General features: G+C 43.6%; 1 protein-coding gene across 3 annotated transcripts in view; it reads left to right on the forward strand.

Moving 5' to 3' along the window:
• Positions 1-20,930, forward strand: part of DEPTOR (DEP domain containing MTOR interacting protein) — a 142,963-nt gene that overhangs the window by 25,456 nt on the left and 96,577 nt on the right. For all 3 annotated transcript variants that reach the window (XM_027092560.1, XM_027092561.1, XM_027092559.1), the window contains exons 2-3: positions 10,387-10,565; positions 11,595-11,718. In XM_027092560.1, the coding sequence (XP_026948361.1) occupies positions 10,387-10,565; positions 11,595-11,718 (303 nt within the window). The remainder of the gene's footprint in view (positions 1-10,386; positions 10,566-11,594; positions 11,719-20,930) is intronic.

The following is a 20,930-nucleotide window of genomic DNA, read 5'->3' on the forward strand; positions in this document are numbered from 1 at the left end:
AAACTAGAGAGTTGTAGAGAAGATGGAGTGTTTGGGGTGCTTATAAAGTCACGGAGGACCCTTGAAAAGCATAAATATGCAAATACCACTGCAGATACAAGCACTAACATAGCCAGCTGCAGCCATGCAGAACTATTCTTATTAATGAATGAGATCGGATCTGTCCTTACAAGCGTGGAGTCTTGGTAGATGAGCTGTCTTAAGTTCTAGATTCAATATGTGGCTTCTCCACTTGTAAACTATTAGTGGCCAATTCCGACCACCAGAGTAAACCTTCTGCTCATCTGTAGATAGGGGTTAATCACCTCTCCCCTAACTACCTCACGTGGCTGTTTGCAAAATCAAATGAGGTGAAGAGTATGGAAGTCATTTATAAGCCATAATGTGCTCATAAGCACATGGCTTTATTAGTATGTAGAACCCCATGGCGACTCAGACTCAGAGAAAACGGCATATGCTAGAATTACCACCCAGAGCTTTTCTCTCACAGGCAGCGTAGTTCCTTCTTGGCTGTTGTTGATGGTTTTTGCTTCTGCTTTGGCCGCTCTTCTCTCTGATCCTCAAACAGTTTGAGTAACCTGGAACCCAGATAAGTGTGGGTCTAGGTACATAAGGTTATATGTACTAAAGCCTCATTAAATACAAAGAAACAGACACCAGGTGTATTCAGCGACCACAGCGGTACACAAGTAGCCTGAAAATTTAACTGTAAGTGTATCGAGTACCTGCAAGGGTCACTATGTTAAAGGGAAAATGTAAACCTATTGAATAAGCCAATACCTAGATTTCCAGGAACTTTTCTCACTAGCTGTGTCTGACTGTTGAGTCTGTGGAGATTTTCCTGAAGGTGATATCAGGAATAGCATTTTATTATGTAGCCCTGATAAACCTCTTTTGCTTTCTTCATAGTCATAAGTGAAATACAGATTTTCAGGCTTTTTGAGTTTCTCCCACGGTTTCCTTTTACTTGCATTCTGTTAGTCATGAAAAAGAAAATCATAACAACAAGTGTATTAGGGGTCCCCACGGAGTGCAAAAGGTGACCTAAAGATTTGGATGGAAGTGTATTGAGTATTTGTAAGGGACAGTTAACCTCCCAAGATGCTTATTTTTGAGTGGTTGGATGTTTCTCAACAGCCCTGCATGACCTTTTTTTTGTCATGAAAGTCCAAGACCTTTTTTTGTCTCCTAGTATTTGTGTGTGTGTGTTTGCATCACGGCACCTGTGACTCTCAGTATTCCCTTTTTTTATGTCTGTGCTTTGTCACCTTTTCCCCACAGCAGAGCTGCCTCTGGCCCTTGGCGTCACAGAACTTGAGTGAACGCAGGACCTTCAGATTTGCCTCCTTGTCCTTGGGGCTGCCAGGCACTGTGGCCGTCTCCCCACTTTCCTCCTCTCTGGGGGTCTAGCTCCTCCGCCGGGCTGCCCGTGGACTCCTGGAGGGCCCCAGCCACTGGCCTGAGCTGTACCTGCCCAGATCCACCTGGATCCTGACAGTAGACAGACCCTGAGCTAAAGCCAGACCCCTGCTGTATACTCATTCTGTGGAGAATGGCATGGGCTCTTCCTGAAGGAAGAATTACTTAACATTTCTTTTCCCGGGGGAACCAAACACCCACAGATGGTCCAAGTACTCCTTCATATTAATGGAAAGGCAATGGAGAAACACTTTGAAGTACTGCCCAGTAAGAGCAACCAGAGTAGGTCTACAGCCACCAAAGGGCCCAAGACTAGAGACTCAGTTTTATATTCTGTTCTGTGGTCAAATTTCTCTCTGTCCAGCTGAAAACAAAGATGAAAGCCCAGACTCTTATACTGAGTATCATTTACCATTAGCCTTGTCCTAGACACTTCAGGAAATACGAAAGAAGGAGATAGTTCTTTCCTCATACAATTTGTACTGTAGTTGGAGAGAATTAATGCAAATAAGAGTAAAGTAATACAAAATAATACATGGGTAAACATGGGCATTTGTAGAAAATATATCATAGGGGGTCAGGAAACCACATCATATCTGGTTGGTTGTGAGAAGACATTATGGAAGAAGGTTGAGTTAAGCTAGACTTTAACAGATGGATAGGAAAAGAGGGGGAGCATATACTGAAAAGGGAAGAGCGTAAGTCTAGGGACAGAGGCAGAAAAGAAGGTGATGCATTTGTTAAAACAGAGGAAATAGAGGAAAAGGAAAACAATGTTGGATAGATTCAGTTTTAACTGAATTTGGAGTATTATGGAGACTTTGGTGTGTGTGTGTGTGTCCTGTACACAGAGGACACAGCATTTTCATTTTGAAGAAACAACACCTGTTTCAGTTATAGAAACTAGTCCACTCTGAGCAGTTGTTTAAGCTATGCCTGGTATGCAGTTGGAGCTCAATAAATGCATATTGGTTGAGAAATCTTTCACAAGCCCCTTAGCTGAAAGCAGCCTCCACTATAGCCACGGATGTCCCCGATAAGACTTTTGAGGCCTCTTGGAATAATTTTAACCCCGAAGAAACCTTTTCTATTCCCTGTGATAGACCCGCACACCCACAGCCTGTAGCACTTGGGCAGCTTCAGCATCTGTCCTGTGAGCTGAAAATAGATGATGGTAACCCTACACGGTGTTTGGACAGCATGCTTAGCACAGGATCTGCTCTGATACGTTCATCCTTGCTTGCAAGCCCGAAGGAAATGAAATTTGCTGTTTTGTGCTCCCTGGCCTGTGGTTTGTGGCTGATCTTTTCTGTACAAAATGTGCCCCAAATGGCCTGTTCTATTTTGATCTCATAAGTGAGGATTTACCCTGGAGGCTCTTCAGAATGTCCATAAAAAACAGAGAAGTTAGAGCTGAAAGAGAGTTTAGATAAATGTGGTTGGCTTCCTCATATTCCGGATTAGGAAATTGAGGTCCTAAGTCGTAAGGGCCCTCCTCCAGGTCACGTTTCCTAGACAGAGACTGTGCACTCTTGTTCAGGTGGCCTGACTTCTCCCAGAGACAGCACAGCACCTGGCTTCTGTGGGTCCACCTGCGCTGGGACGAGGGTGAAGTCCGCTTTCTGAACCCAGCTTCTGCGTTGGGCATCCTTCCCCACCAGCGGGACCAACTGTTTCCTCTTCTTCCCTCGAAATCGTGCACCTTCCTGTTTTAAAACTCCCTTCCAATCAAAATGGGAACAGAGTCAATACTGTCATTTATACTTGCTGCTTAGCTGATTACATTTCATGTGAGTGAGCTTGTTCACTTGTTCCTCGGCCAAAGACCTGTCTTGAAAAAAAAAAAAGACTTTTGGGCTTCCCTGGTGGCGCAGTGGTTGAGATTCCGCCTGCCAATGCAGGGAACACGGGTTCATGCCCTGGTCCGGAAAGATTCCCACATGCCGCGGAGCGGCTGGGCCCGTGAGCCATGGCTGCTGGGCCTGCGCGTCCGGAGCCTGTGCTCTGCAACGGGAGAGGCCACAGCAGTGAGAGGCCCGTGTACCGCAAAAAAAAAAACCACAACTACTTGAAATGTCTATTACGATCCTTTCACATAAAAGTATACATATATAACCATACATATGGACATAATAGATTTTTGCAAGAATACATAATCAACTATTCATGCTGGGTTCCTTTGAAAAGTGGGGGTCAAGGAAAATTTCAAACCTATCCCAAAGTAATAAATACAATAGTGCAGCAACCTCCCATGCACCCATCTCCTAGCTTCAACAAGTATCAGTTCATCACCAGTTACCCAGCTTTGGATTATACTTATTTGAAGTTTTTTAATCTACCAGGAGCATGCATTAGTTTGATAATTTGAAATTTTAATTATAAAATAAATCCAAACATGGAAAGGAAATGCAGTGTGTTAGGTTTCATTTGTTCCTGTCTTTTTTCTCATCCTTTTAGATTCGGGGCCTTTCAAGGGTAGGTGATTTAGAGTGATTTTCTGTAAGTTCTCCGATCCCCAGGGACAGATATTGGCTGTTGCAGAACATCTGGAAGGGACAATAGCTTTGGTTTAAAGCACATCTATGTCAGTGCTGTTGCCCAAATCACAAGGCCCACACTGTCAGCCCCACTGTTCAGCATGCTGTGTTTTTTAATTAAACTGTTTACTTCAGCTGAGATTTATGACGCTGTTTTTAAATGAGAATGTGTGGTTTCTGTCCCCCTTTTGTTTCTTGAGTCCTGCAACCTGCTGCAGTTTTCTACCAGCTCTTTTTTTGAAGAACAATTTCTGCATTTCTTTTCCTATGGACAGTAATTTCTTAAGGATTATCAACACCCTGCACTTAGTAGTGTTTGTTCTCCTAGGGCTGGAAGAGGAAATTGTCGGATGCAATTTCAGCAGCTGGTTCGCTGGCCACGAATAGAATATTACAGAATCACCTTGACTCTAAAGCCTGTGAACCAGCTGTCTGAAATGAATGATGGGAAGGTGGTTTTTGTACTTAAATTCCTTAGCCAGTGGTGTCGAAAATGTAGCTAAAACAGAGATGATTATTTTTCCCAGGGGTTCAATGTGGATCGATTTGCACTGTGTTATTCAGAAGAGTCTTCTGCCGTATGCACCTCAAGGCTGAGGACGTGGTATATGCACTAACTGATTTTTCACATCAGTGAGGATCTATCCCCTACTATGTACATGCTAGGCACTAGAATTGCAAAATCAGATAAGCACCTCTCCCTTAGCATCCTTCGCGTCGTCTAGTTGTAATACAGTGGGATGAATTCTTTACTAGTGTCTGTAAAATAGCCACTAGTATTTTAGAGAGCAGAGGAGTGAAGGTTGTTTTCTGCCTTTGGAAGGCTGAGAAAATGTTCACGAGCAGGTGCCTTTTAAGCTGAAGAACAAGTAGAATTTGTTTTTAATTATTGCAGGCAGGAGGAGGGAGCATTCTAAACAGAGGGGTCTCTGTCTTGAGCAGGGGCATGGAGGGTGATGGAGAAGAATCCAGGACATCCAGACTATAAGACAGGCACGCTCGTGATTGGAGGTGAGAGAGGGAGAGGAAGCTTGGGCGGCGGCCTGGGGTCAAGGCGAAGGCCTCCCTAGAGCCTGGGTAGGTGAAGTTATTTTGGATCCAGGTAGGCAAGGCTTTTACAGCCATATGAAAGGATTGGTCCTGTTCTGATGATTATTAGAGTGTATGTAGCTTGGAAGAAGAACGGGAAAGCTCTGATGAACCAAGGCGCTCCAGGGTCAGGTGTCTCTTGCTGTCTCTCATTTGTGGCTTCAGGGCTCTTTCTCCTGCCCTCTGGCTTCCTGGAGCTGGCCTGCCTCACCCCCGCTCCTTCCTGCTTGCCCAGTTTCCTCAGTGTCTTGTAATACTGAGGTTTTTTAACCTGTGTTCTAAAAACTCCATGTGGATGGTCTGGGGGATGTGGAGGGTACACATGGGAGAACCAAATGGGAAAACCAGGAAACATCCTGGACCTGGGAGCCCTACCCACTTTTAGCCAGGGCACTCCACATTGCTCTGTTTTCTACATTGACTCCTAGGTAAGTTCCACTTGAAGAAAGTGTCCCAGCACAAATAGGGTTTGAACACTTCAGCTCTAGTTTCAGTCTTGGATGGAGCCATTCTGCTTGGCTTAGCTAATCACTGTCACTTGAATCGGGTAGAATCTTGTGGCCTTGGTGCCCTCATTGAACTGCTGGTGGGCGTGTGCAGGGGCCTCTGTAAGTCAAGGGCTCTTCCAGGCAGGCGCCACCCTGTGCAAAGAAAACAGGCACGGAGTGTTTGAACCCTGCCTGGTGTGGGTAAGGTGTGGAAGGCTGTTTTGAATCGAAGGGGCTGTTGAGCATAGCAGACAAGGTGACGGACTGACGTGTCCAGGCAACACACCATGTTTAAAAGCATGGCTTTCAGCCCCGGTTCAGTATCTTACAGAGTCTTTCTAGAGAATGCTATTCTATGAGAGGCTCAACTACGCAAAATTTCTGTTTTTCCACAAGACTTTGAAATATTGCCTGTCCTTCTTGGTGATCTCCATGCATATTAGTGTATTAGTGTAGTGGAAATTTGTAAGCAGTAACTTGAGTTCAAATAAACGGAAATGCTTTTTTTTTTAAAAAAAACACATATACATAGGAATTCCCTGGTGGTCCAGTGGTTAGGACTCCACGCTTTCACTGCTGAGTCCCTGGTCGGGAAACTAAGACCCCACAAGCCACACAGCACAGCCAAAACAAACCAACAGACCAACAGACCACATTTCCATCCACACAACAGGGATTAAAACTTTGGAAATTGATTGCCCTAGAAGTGAAAGCATATAACTAGTTATTTTACAAAAGATGAATTCCATGATATTAGATGTTTACTAAGTTGTGGGGTGGCAACTCCCACTTTTTTAGTGAGAAGCCTCCCTACCTTTTAGAAAGGGGTGTCATTTCTCTTAGTGCCTCTGTATATTCATTTGTTCACCAAATATTTATTAAGTACCCACAGTGCTAGGCAAAACACTTGGTTATTTAGAGTATGAAAATTCTTACCTCTTTATTGGGATAGCTTTTCTGGAATATATCATTTTTAATGCTCATTTTTAGAATTCTGTGTCTCTGACTATCAAAGAAAAACAGATGGTAGCACAGTTATTGAACATTTTTAACCCCTGGTAACATGTCTAAAAAGATCAAGTTCTATGCAGTCTCCCAGATTCAAAGTTCTTTCCCCTCCATCATATTTCTGCTCAGTTTTCTAAACATGGAAATATACCAGGTCCTTGTGGGGCTGCAGGGGTAGTGACCGGTGCTGCTTCTTACTGTGCAGGGTGGGAATCAGAGGGAATCAAGTATGCTTAAGAATTAGCACCAAGCTCAAGGTTGACAGGATAGTAACTGAAAGGTTCTATTCTGTAGTAATTAAAGTTAAACATTACCTAATACATTTTTTTTTTAAGTTGGAAAATTTACAGGAGCTGAAACTTGTCTCTCGGCTCATAACATATTCCTCCTCCACCAAATTATACGGTAGCTTATTCCACATTTCAATTTCTAAATAAATTGGTCTTCATTATTCTTAGATTCCTGACAGACATCCCATCTAAAAATTAATGTTTTGCATTCTGCCACTTTGAGCATGTTAAACAAATTACTCAGTGTCTTTGTCACTGAACTAATTAGAGGGATTCATGTGATGACTTTAGCACACCGATGTGAATGTGTATTTTTTCTTTTTTATTAGGGCTCATTTATTTTTTTATTAATAATTACAACTCTACTTTGGTATCATCTGTGGCTGTAATATTACCAGCCTCGGGGAATTGTCATGGGGGTTAATGCCAATAAAGCAGTCAGGGGCTTCCCTGGTGGCACAGTGGTTGAGAGTCCGCCTGCCGATGCAAGGGACACGGGTTCGTGCCCCGGTCCAGGAAGATCCCACATTGCGCGGAGTGGCTGGACCTATGAGCCATGGCCGCTGAGCCTGCGCGTCCGGAGCCTGTGCTCCACGGCGGGAGAGGCCACAGCAGTGAGAGGCCCGCGTACCGCAAAAAAATAAATAAATAAAGCAGTCAAAACTGTTCCTGGCACATAGCAAGGGCTCAAATGCTATCTTTATTCTTATTAATGAGCTTTGTGACTGTGACGAGGTAAGCAGGGTAGCTGCTGTTATCCTCATTTTACTGATGCAGATGCTGGTGCTCAGAAGTTTGGTCATCTGGAATTACTGGCAGTGCCAAGATGAGAGCCAAGCCCTGTGTTCCTGACTGTTCTCATAAGTGACCTTTTAGGGTTTAGTATTTCAACGTGTGAATTTGTGCAAACATTCAGGCTATAGCAGTTAAGTCAGCTCATGTGAAAACGCTTAGTACAATACTGAGCATACAGCAACAACTCCATTAAAATGGTTCTTTCCTTTCTATGCAGTTGATATCTGTGAGGACTCTCATCTCTCTTGTCCTCTCCCTTCCCTCAGCTGGGCCCTTCATCCCCAGACCACTCAGGAGCCTCTTTGGCAATTGGTGGTTGTCTTAGCTCAGGCTCCCATAACCGAGTATCACTGACTGAGTGGCTTAAACAACAGAAATTTACTTTGTCACAGTTCTGGAGGCTAAAAATCTGAGATCAAGGTGTTGGCAGGAGGTTTTTCTGAGGCCTCTCTCCTTGCTTTGTAGCCGGCTCTTTCCTCCTGTCTTCACATGATCTTCCCTCCGCATGTCTGTGTCCTAATCTCCACTTCTTTTTTTTTAAGATGTTCATTGTTTTTATCTTTTTTAAAAGAATTTATTTATTTTATTTATTTTATTTTTGGCTGTGTTGGGTCTTCATTGCTGCACACAGGCTTTCTCTAGTTGTGGCGAGCGGGCTTCTCATTGTGGTGGCTTCTCTTGTTGCGGAGCACGGGCTCTAGGTGCACAGGCTTCAGTAGTTGTGGTGTGCGGGCTCAGTAGCTGTGGTGCACGGGCTTAGTTGCTCCACGGCATGTGGGATCTTCCCGGACCAGGGCTTGAACCCATGTCCCCTGTATTGGCAGGTGGATTCTCAACCACTGCGCCACCAGGGAAGCCCAATCTCCCTTTCTTATAAGGACACTACTCCTATTGGATGAGGGCCTACCCTAATGACCTCATTTTAATGTAATTACCTTTTAAAAGACCCTATCTCCAATACAGTCACATTCTGAAGTACCAGGGATTAGGGCCTCAACATATTAATTTCAGAGGAACCCACTTCAGCCTATAACAGTGGTCTAGAAAGGAAGAGCATCTAAGCCTCAGAGTTCCAGCCCAGCATGCTCCCAACTCATAATCACAACCCTTGGGCTATCAAAACCCATTAAATTCCATTCAGTGCACTCTGTTCAAAAAACAGGCAGGGGGCTTCCCTGGTGGCACAGTGGTTGAGAGTCCGCCTCCCGATGCAGGGGACGCGGGTTCGTGCCCTGGTCCGGGAAGATCCCACATGCCGCGGAGCGGCTGGGCCCTTGAGCCGTGGCCCCTGGGCCTGCGCGTCCGGAGCCTGTGCTCCGCAACTGGGAGAGGCCACAACAGTGAGAGGCCTGCGTACTACAAACAAAACAAAACAAAACAAAACAAAACAAAAACAGGCAGGAATGGGACCTAGTTCCTTCCTTAGGAAATGGAAGAAAGGTGGATGGGACCTGTTATGTGTCAGGTACTGTACTGTGTTGCTGGTACTTAACAGACATTATGCCCCAAATCTCAACATCGCCAAGGACAGGGTAGGCATAGTTGCCTCCATTTTACAGAGGAAAAAAGAGGCATTAAGTCACTTGCCCAGGTCACATGGTTACTGTGTGATTTACTCAGTCAATCCCATTTCTCAACAACACTGAGATGACGAGGTAAGAAGCATAGGAGTCACGTGGGTTGAATAGGAAGAAAACTTACTTCCCGTTTCACCCAACTCAATCCTTCCCTTGAGAATTAAAAAGTAAACATAGGGCTGATAAAAGAAAGGAAGACAAATGGAAGAAACTTTTTTTTTTAAGGCAGGTTTAAGACTCTTTTGGAAAAAAGTCACTGGGTTCTGAAGAGAGCCAGGGAAGATTCTGTGTCACTTACTTTTCTCCAGGATAATCCGGCAGCCTGTAAATAAGTTGTATTTGTCCAACAGCTTTTATCCATCTTTCCTGGATTCTTCAGTTATCCCTACCTAGCGAGAGGCAACATGATGTGGCAGTTGGAAAGCCAGACTCTAAAGTGAGACCATCGGGGTTCAAGTCTCACTTTCACTCTTCGTTAGCTGTGGGACAAGTCACCTAATCTCTCTGAGGCCTCAGTTCTCTCTGCTGTTAAAAAAAAAAATGGAGATAGTAATAATGACTTCTGATGAGGTTGTTTTGAGCATTAGGTGATTTGATCTATGTAAAGAGCCTCACAAAAGGATCAGCTGTTGCTCCTAGGAAAACAAGGGCAGCAAGGGCAAGGATCTTGCCCATTTTCCGATGTATGTCTCTAATGCTTGCAAGGGCCTGATGGGCAGGTGGTAGACACTCATTCATATTTGTTATGTGACTGAATGAATTCAAATATGGTGGATCCTGAGCAATCTGTGATGAAGAGGAAGTACCTCATTTCAGCAAGTTTCCAGAGTCTTGTTTGTTAGTTGGTTGAAACCATAAGCCCACTGGTGGAGAGAGAGAGAGAAGGGAGTGAGCCAGAGTAGGGGTGAGAAAGCTTTTCTCAGTCTCCTGAGTGACAGGAGAGGTCTAGGTTGTCCGTGGTTGCGTTTCCCTCCCCTTTACCTGTATCATCTCTAGGTCTGTGCGTGGAATCACTTCCTGGGGCCTCTGGGCTCTGACAGTATGGAAATCACCCACTGACATGAAGGTGTTTGGATGGCACTCTGATGCATCTCAGGCTTCCATTTTGTACTGTTCTCTGGGATTGGCTTAATGATAATGTGTTATCAGAATTCCTCAACTGATTGCCAAATTTTCTTTCCAGGCTCAGGCTGCATGAAGAGAAGGTTATTAAAGATAGGCGACATCATCTCAAAACCTACCCAAACTGTTTTGTTGCGAAAGAACTGATTGACTGGTTGATTGAACACAAAGAGGCTTCTGACAGAGAGACGGCAATTAAACTCATGCAGAAATTAGCAGACCGGGGCATTATTCATCACGGTGAGTGAGGTGGCGACAGTCAAGGTAACTCGAGACGAAACAAAGGACTATATCTTCTGTTTCAGATACGAACTCACCCATTTAAGAAATAGACATTTTACTTTGTCTCTTGTATATCTCTCCCCAATTACATTCCCTTCCTTCTTCCAAGACACATTTGGCTTTATTTCCTTGGACTTCTTTATATTTTTTCCTTTCTGTAGATACGTCTCTTAGCAGTGTAACATATCGTTTTAAATGTTTTAAGTCATCGTAGAGAGGCATCTTTATTCTTTTGCAACTTGATCAATTTGCTGTTTGTGGGATTCACTCATGTTGATAGTGTATCTTGTTTGCTCATTTTCGCTACAGTGTATGCCATCACACCTTTATGCATTCTACTCACAGACATTTAAGTTGTCTCCAAGTTCTTGCTGTTACTCTCAGTGGTTCAGTGAACATTCATGAACGTGTCTCCTTGAAATCTCTAATCCTGGCCAAGACCTTAGCATGCTGTTATTGTCTTGGGCTGGAATGCCCTCCGTCTGCATTTCTGCTTGTTTTCTACTCATTCTTCAGGTCTCCACTTACATTCAAACTCTTCAGAGACGTGTACATTCCCCAAAGCTGGGGTACTGGGCGCTCCTTTGGGCTTCCACTGAATTTCTCCTCAGCTCTTTCGTAGCCTGATCATGCCGTATTTTAATTGCATGTCGACATTTCTTTTAATCTCGCTAGATTTCATATTCTTTGAGGCTGATGCCTACCCCAATATCATGCTCAAGAAGAGTTTGTAGAAAGCATGATGAATTGAATTTTGTGACTCTCTTAACAGATGATGATGATGATGATGATGATGATAGCTAATAAAACTGAGCACTTTTCTGTGCCAGGTACTGTGCTAAATAGTTTACTCTGTATTGAATCGTAGAGTAGTGTGCTTGAGAAAGTAGGTAATAGAACAAATCTTAATTAGCATCCTCCTTCATTTGAGTAATTAAATAAGAGGTTTTTTTCCTTATTCGCCTCTCTGTGTATATTGCCTTTCAGTGTGTGACGAGCATAAGGAGTTCAAGGACGTCAAACTCTTCTATCGCTTTAGAAAGGACGATGGCACCTTCCCACTGGACAACGAAGTGAAGGCCTTCGTGAGAGGACAGAGGCTGTATGAGAAGTATGTTCTGTAATCTTGTAGTGAGAAGCAGGGCTATTTCAGTCTTTTATCATTTTGACTTCAGCCTGGCTCTTCCATGTGGAATGGTTACATAACTATTCCTTTTTTTTTTTTTTTTTTTTTTGCGGTACGCGGGCCTCTCACTGCCGTGGCCTCTCCCGTTGCGGAGCACAGGCTCCGGACGCGCAGGCTCAGCGGCCATGGCTCATGGGCCCAGCCGCTCCGCGGCATGTGGGATCTTCCCGGACCGGGGCACGAACCCGCGTCCCCTGCATCGGCAGGCGGACTCTCAAGCACTGCGCCACCAGGGAAGCCCATAGCTGTTCCTTTTAATATGATAAAACTCTATCACTCACTTGCTTTTCTCTTTACCAGCAATTAAGTTGATTTCATAAGATTCTTAATAAAGAAATTATTTAAATAGTATTTTCTACATTTAAGTCGATTTAACAAAACTCCAGAAGTGAAAACAGAAGGTCGGCACTTAATGTTTGCCATCAAGTGATGCAGTTGCCAGTTCTCCTTTAAGTATTTTAAGTATCTTCTAGTATATAACTTAGAAGTTTAGTCTTTTAAATGGCTAGAGAAGCAGTGTCAAGTACAGGGGAAGTTCAAGTTCAGGTCAAGAGATGAATAGTGAGAGAACTTAAGATAGCAGGGTGATCGAAGAGGAATAATCTCTCAGCTCTTTGTAAGAGATGAATATACTGTGGCCCAGGAGTATTTGGTTGGTGGACATGGAATCTCCCAGTTGGTTTGCCTCTGAGCTGATCTGCTGTTTCCGTGGTCCCTTTCTCACCCTACCTTCCTTGTTTTTTTCAGGGCAACCATTCGAGAAAGGAGTGCAGGGGCAGTGGCATCCTTTCCTTAACTCTGACTGCCTTTCAAAACATGTATTTATAACATAAAAGAGCCTACTCTATAAGTGGGATGGTGCGTGAGGGAGCTGCACCTGGGTGGTCAGATTAAGTAGCGGATGGTTAAGAGCCAGACAGGGTTTGAGTTCTAGCCCCATTACCTTACCTTTGTAAACCTCAGTGTCCTCTTTTATGACATGGGAGTGGGTGATAGCACCTCCCTCCTAGGTGTTGAGTGCTGTCCTGGGAACTAAAAGAATACATTGTGTCAAGTACTTAAATAGTTGGTTCAGTAACTCTGCTATGTTGTCAGACCCCATGGAGGATAGTCATTTCAGATATTAACATGACACTGATGATGATCCTTGATTCTGTCTGTCCTGTGTTCTACCTCTGTCCCAGTTCTGTTCACTTCGGTTTCTGGAGCTGGCATTAGCCAACCAATTAATGCCTAATATGTACCAGTTCTCCCAGTTCTCTTATTCCTTGCTTTCTATATCAAAGTACAGAAAATCCCTCATCTCCCTGACTCACATGAATTTGAATAGAAGGGGTCCATCAACACCTCCATTTGTTTGCTTGAGTGTGCATATATGTTTTGTTGCTGCTTTCGTTTACTTTCTTAGTTCCTTTTGGAAAATTCTAGCAGATGTTAAGTATTTAGATTTCCCTGATGGTCTCTTCAAACTATAAGAATTTATGTTGTCAAAAACATACATGTCATTTCCATGGAAGGAAGCCAGGGGATTCTGTAATACTCTTCCCTAGCTACAGATTATCTCTTAGGATCTGGGTAACCACTTTATGGGAGCAGGGATTAGCAATAATTGAAACGTCTGGTAGAGAACTATTCTTTTTTTTTTTTTTAAGATTTTTTGATGTGGACCATTTTTAAAGTCTTTATTGAATTTGTTACAATATTGCTTCTGTTTTTTGTTTTGGTTTTTGGGCCCCGGGGCAGGTGGGATCTTAGCTCCCCGACCAGGGATCGAACCCACACCCCCTTGCGTTGCAAGGCGAAGTCTTAACCACTAGACCGCCAGGGAAGTCCCTAGAGAACTATTCTTACTAATGGGATGGATATGATAAGAAAAGTTGAAAAAAAGTTGTTCATACCCTCTAGAAAATACTTACTGCAGCCCTACCTTCTGTTTCTTCTCCCCTTACATCCTATGTGCCATTCACACTAAACTGTGTCTCTAGACCATCCAAGTCTCCTCTCTGCCTTCAGGGCATTTATTAATTCATTAATTATTCAACAAATATTTATTGAGCCCTCACCACCTGCCAGACACAGTTATAGTTATATACTGGAGATGTGCCCTGGACCAAAGATAGACAAAGCCTCTACCCTCATGGACCTTGCATTCTAGTATGTTGTTGCTGTTTGCTGCGCTGCGTCTTCGTTGCTGTGCGTGGGCTTTCTCTAGTTGCCACGAGCAGGGGCTACTCTTTGTTGTGGCACATGGGCTTCTCTTCACTGTGGCATGCGGGCTTCTCTTCATTGCAGTGGCTTCTCTTGTTGCTGAGAGTGGGCTCTAGGCACACAGGCTTCAGTAGTTGCAGCATGTGGCCTCCGTAGTTGTGGCACACGGGCTTAGTTGCTCTGCGGCATGTGGGATCTTCCCAGACCAGGGATCGAACCCATGTCCCCTGCATTGGCAGGTGGATTATGGTTTTTTTTGTTTGTTTGTTTGTTTGTTTTTGCGGTTCGCGGGCCTCTCACTGCTGTGGCCTCTCCCGTTGCAGAGCACAGGCTCCGGGCGCGCAGGCTCAGCGGCCATGGCTTACGGGCCCAGCCGCTCCGCGGCATGCGGGATCCTCCCAGACCAGGGCACGAACCCATGTCCCTTGCATTGGCAGGTGGACTCTCAACCACTGCACCACCAGGGAAGCCCGGCAGGCGGATTCTTAACCACTGTGCCACCAGGGAAGTCCTTGCATTCTAGTTGAAGAGGCAGACATTAAGAGGAATGTAGTTTAGTATCGGTGATTTTCAGTATAGAAGGAGAAATAGACTCACTGAGGGTGACGAGGTGTTTTAGACGGGGGGACAGGGAAGACGTCCCTGAAGAGGTGGCATTTGAATAAAGTGGGCCTTGTGTGTATCTGGTGGAACAGCATCCAAGGTAGAGGACACAGCAAGGGTAAAAGCTTCGGGTGGGAATGCTCTATGTAGTTTAGGACAGCAAGGAAGCCAGTGTGTCCAGAGGGCCGGAAGTAAGGGGGAGAGTAGGAGATGAGTTGGGACCAAATCGTGAAGGGCCCTTACCGCCACGATATCGAAAATGTTATTTTAAATGTGATGGGAGGCCATCAGACAGTAAGGAGTAGTAAAGTGGTGATCTGATGTACATTTTGCATATGCTGTTCCCTCTGTCTAGAAGACTCTTCCTGCCACGCTCAGCCCTTTCTCTAGCTCACTCTGACTCTTCCTGGCTTCGTGTTCAATCTCACCTTTTCTGAGAATCCTTCCGCGTCCCCTTAAGACTGAGTTAGGTGCTGCTACTCTGTGTTTACCCCGTGAAAGAACTGTGTTAAACTTTCATGTCGTTTTGTTTACGGCATTAGACTAAGAAACTTAAGGGGGGGGGGACTGCTTTATCCTCCTTTGTATTTCTTATGGTTTCACATGTTCCCGGCCAATCGTAGATGGTAAATATTTGCTGAAAAGGATGACGAAACTTTCTGATCCCTGGACGAATTGATCAATATTGCTGTACTTTTTCTGTGTGCACTTGGCTTTCTAGTCATTCATGTTCAGTGTCTCCATTCCAAGTAAATTTATTTCTTCAAACTGCTTGTAAAATTAGCACTAGGAGAAGTAATTTCATAAGTACTGAACTTGCACGACCTAACTGCCACCTCACAAATCTTGGCCCCTACCTTTGGTTGCTAGAACATGCGTGGAACAAACTTTAGGGCCTTTGGAATTGATAGTTCAGTTTACCTGTTTGATCAATTTTGTTTGGTATATACACTTATCTATATTTTTAATGCATTTTCCTTGTTTCTCTGGCCATTTTTTCCATGAATCTCAGCATGTACTATTATTTCGTAAGTCTTGGATACTTAAAAAAAATAACATTAAGAAATGAATAGCTGATTTTGTTCATAGCTCATCTTTTCAAGGACTTTATTTTAGAACTGACTTTTCCCCCCTCTATTATTTTAGCTGGAACCCTTGTTTAGGATATCTCTAATATTAGTGAAAGAAGGTCTTACGAAAGATATATTATTCCTTTAGTTGTTTTCCTTTTAAGATAATAACAATAGATAATATTTGTTGATTGCTAGCTATATATCAGACATCCTGACTGATCTATTTAATCATCATAACAACCCCTAGTTAGATGCTTTCATTGTTCCCATTTTATGGATGAGAAAAAAGTTGCAAGGAGAGGTTCAGTGTCTTACCCAAGGTCACCTCATTCGTTTAAAAAAAAAAACCAGCTGGGATTTGAACCTAGAGCCCAAACTTATTGTTACTAGGCTATTAATAAATCTCTTCTGTTGCCTTCAATGGAGATTAAATGAATGAAACCAGTGTTTACTTCAAAAATGTAACATGGAGTTTGTGAATATCTGGGTATGAGATTTGCTATAAAAATTTACTGAAAATATTCCAGGATTTTAAAGTAGACTTTGGAAAAGGGGAGTAAAATGATTCTCCTTCATGGTAAATCTATGTGGTGGTCTGTAAATATGATAAAAAAAACAACAGGGACCTTTTATTTGTACATTAAGCTTCTCAAAGCACTGCCATTAGATTATTTTATCTGAACCTCCTGAACAGAGTAATAATAGAGTAGTAAATAATAACAGTAATGATAATAGTGATAACGTAGTAAATAATTATATAATATAGATGGGGCATTACGTTATTGTCCCAGAAGGAGGGGAATCTGGGATCCAGAGCAGTTAAAGTCACTTCTGCGTCCTGGTGCTACAGCTCGTGGGGGACAGGAGATGCCTGAACCCAGGGGGACAGGTGTGCAGGCCGTGCTTTCCCCAGCCTTCCATCCAGCCCTAAGGGCCTGGTTCTATTGTCAGTATTTCCTTTTTGCTCTCCTCTGGCTTGTTTTTTCTGTGTTATTTATAGGCCTTTGTGAAACTTGGTGGTTTCTGGCTGGGGTTTTGCTGAGACGTACTAATTTGGGGGCACCTTGGCTTTCTAACCCCTGGTGGTGTTTCTCAGTCTATTTTGTAGGACAAATCTGCGTCTCAGGACTAAAAGTCAGTGACTCTGTGTGTTGCCTTTTAGTGTCTACGTCACTTCCGTTACCTTAACTCAGAGGTACTCCAGCGAATGCTAGTTAAGGAGCAGAAGCTGACTTTTTCAAGTTGTCCCAATGCGAGAAACATTATAGGGGAGCTGGTGACATGAGGCCTCTCTCTCACAGTAAGTGGCAGAGGGTGTGGGTTTTGGAGTTGCACGGTCCTGGTCTTCAATCCCAGCCTCACAACTTGCTCACTCCGTGACCTTGAGTAGGCTTTGAACCTTTCTGACCTGTAGTCTTAAATGGAGATAAGTGGGGGACCCACCTGGAAAGGCTGTTAGAAGGATTAAATGAAATCCAGTCTGTACAGTACTTGGCGTAGAGTTGAGAGCCCACGAAATCTGAGCTGCTGCTATTAGACTAGTAAATCATAATATAAATAAATGACATTTGTTTTTCTTGTTTTATGATAGTATTTTAAGATACAGCCTTTATCAGGAGTTTCTCTCTCCAGCCACCAGCAGTCTGTTTCTTCTGCTTAGGAGTGTATACCTGGTTGAGGAATTAAAGTGCCTGTATGCCATTAGATCTCTTTGAGTTCCCACTGCTTCCTTTATATTCTCTATTTCATAGAACTGAAGAGAAATATTAGGGGAGAACTATATACAAAGGGGAAAAGCCCTTTTGTGTGTTTTATCTTATCACAGGTTTCTCTACCATATACCCCTGGGATCTTTTTCCTGTTCCCTCCCAGAGGCTGGCACAATAAATATTTGTTGAATAAACAAAGAATTCTACATGCTGTGATTGTTACAAGCTGCTGAGCTGGTACCATGAAAAAGCTAAAGAGAGCTTGCTTTTCATGGTAAGCGACAGGAGTCAGAGGTGTACCTTGTCTTGCCTTTTTAGAGTTTACAAAGCATCTTGTCCATTAACCTGCTTGATGCTCTGGACAGCTCTGAGTTACACCCAGTAGGCACAATTAATCCCATTGCAGAGATGGGGCACCTGAGCTAGAAAGAGGCTTAATGGCTGGTGTAACCTGAGAACATGGAGCTGGAGTTTAAAAAAAAAAAAAAAAGGCTTCAAGTTTTTGTCTCTGTCTTATTGCATTTGCAGTATAGAAGTGCTTTCCAAACCGGGATCCTGAGTTCTGCAAATTGATTCAAGTTTTATGTTCAAAGTATATCTTAATTATTTTGCAAACTGTAATAAAAATACTTTCTAATATGTTATATACAGCTTTTCACAGTTTGCTTGTGCTTCCCAGTTAATTAGTGGTTTCACAGGAATCTTGGAGTAAATATTTCCTTCTTGGATGATTTGAAGGGCGTGCTAAAATTGCCGTGTAAGTAGAATAAAAGTTGTTACCTTTTGCAACTATTTAGTCTGGGTGACAAGGCATGAGTTTTGATACTGTGTTAACTCAGGTTGAGAGCTGTCAAGTGTCTTGAGATTTTATCTTACTTGCAAGCTAACGGGTTTGCCTGCCACCATTTCATGGACGCAGGTAGGAGACCCCTGGGTTGGGAGACAAAGAACAATTTGTTGCTCTCGGCAGTAGCGGTAGGCAGAGCGTCATCATTTTCTTGACAGGTCCTCCAAGGCTTAGCTCCCAAAGAACAGCACAATGAGGTGCAGATGACACCTGCCAGGCTTGGGTTACGGACGAGGAACCTCAGGCTCGAGGAACCTTTTGAAATGGTCTTCAAGCAAACCTGCTTTCTGACCCAGAAGGAGAAATTATCTTTATCTTCCCGGTCTGTTCATTATGCAGACATTCTTGAAAAGATGGTGAGAGGAGTTGAAGGGACAGTGGAGGAGGCCTGAAGATGCTGATGATATTGATGAAAGGAGCAACCACAGGACATTATTGATGCTTATTAGATACCGTGCCCTTTACATGTGTTTTCTTATTCGAGCCTCATTCTACACCAATGAGATAAAAAATGTGATTCTCCCTTTGGCAAATAAGGAAATCGAGGCTAGAGTGGTAAATGAACTTGCCTACCTTCACATAGCCAGAAATCAGCGGTGCGGTGTTGGGGGAGCATTTCAAACCGTGGTCTCCAGCTCCAGAGCATGTGAGCCCACGTGTAACTCTGCAGTCTGCAGCTTCTAATTCACAAAGTTTCTACAGCTTCTATCCAAGGAGGCTGTAGCAGGAATGAATACCACTAAACAATATTAAACAATATGCAGCTTGTAGATTTTTAAATGGGCCTGAAAGGGACTTTGCGCTCCCAGTGCAGGGGGCACGGGTTCGATCCCTGGTCAGGGAACCAAGATCCCGCATGCCGCATGGTGTGGCCAAAAAATAAATAAATGAACAAATAAATAAATGGACCTGAAAAAAGTGTTCATCTCCTGGTTTCTACTAAGTCCTTGAGTCTGGTTTTGGAAATCACATCATTCTTTACTGCTTCTTGACAATGCCACGCTTTCCCTCCGTATAATAAATATATGGCGATAATATTAGAGCTTTGTTAACATACGGCACAGGCAGGAGGCCAGCTGTGCTTGTCAGAAGTCATCAGCCCTAGATTGTCATGTACAGATTCTAGCTCTGGTTGATTATTCAGAAATGACTCGATTTAGAGGTAGACACGTGTTGTTGCTTCAACAGTAGATGTGATTCCTCGACAGGGATTGGTTGCCGGTCATTTCTGCCAAGTTTTCCTGATCTTGTGTAATTGCAGGACGACGAACCAAGTCTCTGTAACATCGATTTTGCCGATCAATCTCTGTAGTTACTTTTCAACTTGGTAGCATGGAAAAGCCATTTAAGATTTCTGCGGGTGGAGAAGCATGTGTCAGAGTTCTTCTCCTGCCACTTATCGAGACATTCAACCTGTCCGAGTCTGTTTTCATCCATAAAATTGGAAGAACAGACATAGCTCACAAACTTGTCATGAAGACTAAATGAGATAAAGTTCAGCAGAGTCTCACCTCATACAGGACGTGTTGTGTTTCTCAATATGTGAGGAAAAATGCACATCGTCCAAAGTATCCTCGTGTGACCCAGGTTGCATAAAAAAAAAAACAAAACACGTGCCTTTATATGCAAGAATTAGATTCTGCATGGTCAGATGCCCAGCCTGTATGCAGGACATTTCTGTTTGTCCTCCAGATCATTCTCTACCCTTTTCCCACCTTTCGTGTGCCCCAGGAGGCTGACTTACATGGCCTGAGTCAACAGGCTCCATTGCCATTGGCTGGGTCAGTGGGAGGCACTAGCAGGAAGTAGGTAGAAGGGAGGAGAGTAAGGTCAGAGTACTTATTTCTCTGCTTGCTCCCTGCTCTTGAAGGCCACAGGTCCCATCAGGCAGCCCTCTTCTTAACATCTATCCCCTGTAGGCTCTGGAAACTGCCCTCTCTCCATAATCCTGAGGCCTGGAGTTGTTAATGATCACAGACCGCTAGTCTGGACCTTTGCCATCTCTTTTAATTTCCCTTAACCCTGCCCATAGCTTTAGTAGTTCTTTTATGCTAGACTACCTCTTATTAGCCCATTTGTACATTTTTGTAGTTTCCTGCTAGGGGACCCTGATTGACAGAGCCTGTGAGACCCACCTGGGATCTGAAATGAGTTGTCTCCTATCTCCGTGAATGGACAGGCATGAGGAATTGCCCACACTCTATCAATGGAAAAGTCACTTGCTCTTTCTGTTTTTTTCTGCGTGTGTACCATGCATGATGTGATGGTTGGAATTAGCACAGGGTACTCTCACTGTTTATGAGTGTGGAGTATGGTTGGATTATAATGAATTTCTTTGGCTCCCTTTCTGACCCTCGTCAACCTGAGTTCTAGCCCGGCAACCACATTTCTCCAAGGTGATTGTGCTTGATGTTTCAGTCTCTCTAGCTTGACTAGAAGCTCTTTGAGGTTATGGACCTTGAGGTCACACACAACTTTAGAGCCTCAACGTCCAGTACACAGCATATACTGAATAAATGTTTGTTGAAGAGATGAATAGATAAATGAATGCATGGTCATCCTTACTTAGGAAAGAAGTCAGTGGACAGCCCCTTTCTTTCCTAACCTTGGCATTTTCAAGTTGGACTAAAACCAGGAGTAGATATTTGCTATTCTAAGATCACTCTATTCGTATTTACTCATTGTAGGTTCTGATCA

Source organism: Aethalodelphis obliquidens, unplaced genomic scaffold, assembly GCF_003676395.1.
Source record: "Aethalodelphis obliquidens isolate GAN/ISIS:26980383/991018 unplaced genomic scaffold, ASM367639v1 scaffold79, whole genome shotgun sequence".
Taxonomy (NCBI): domain Eukaryota; kingdom Metazoa; phylum Chordata; class Mammalia; order Artiodactyla; family Delphinidae; genus Aethalodelphis; species Aethalodelphis obliquidens.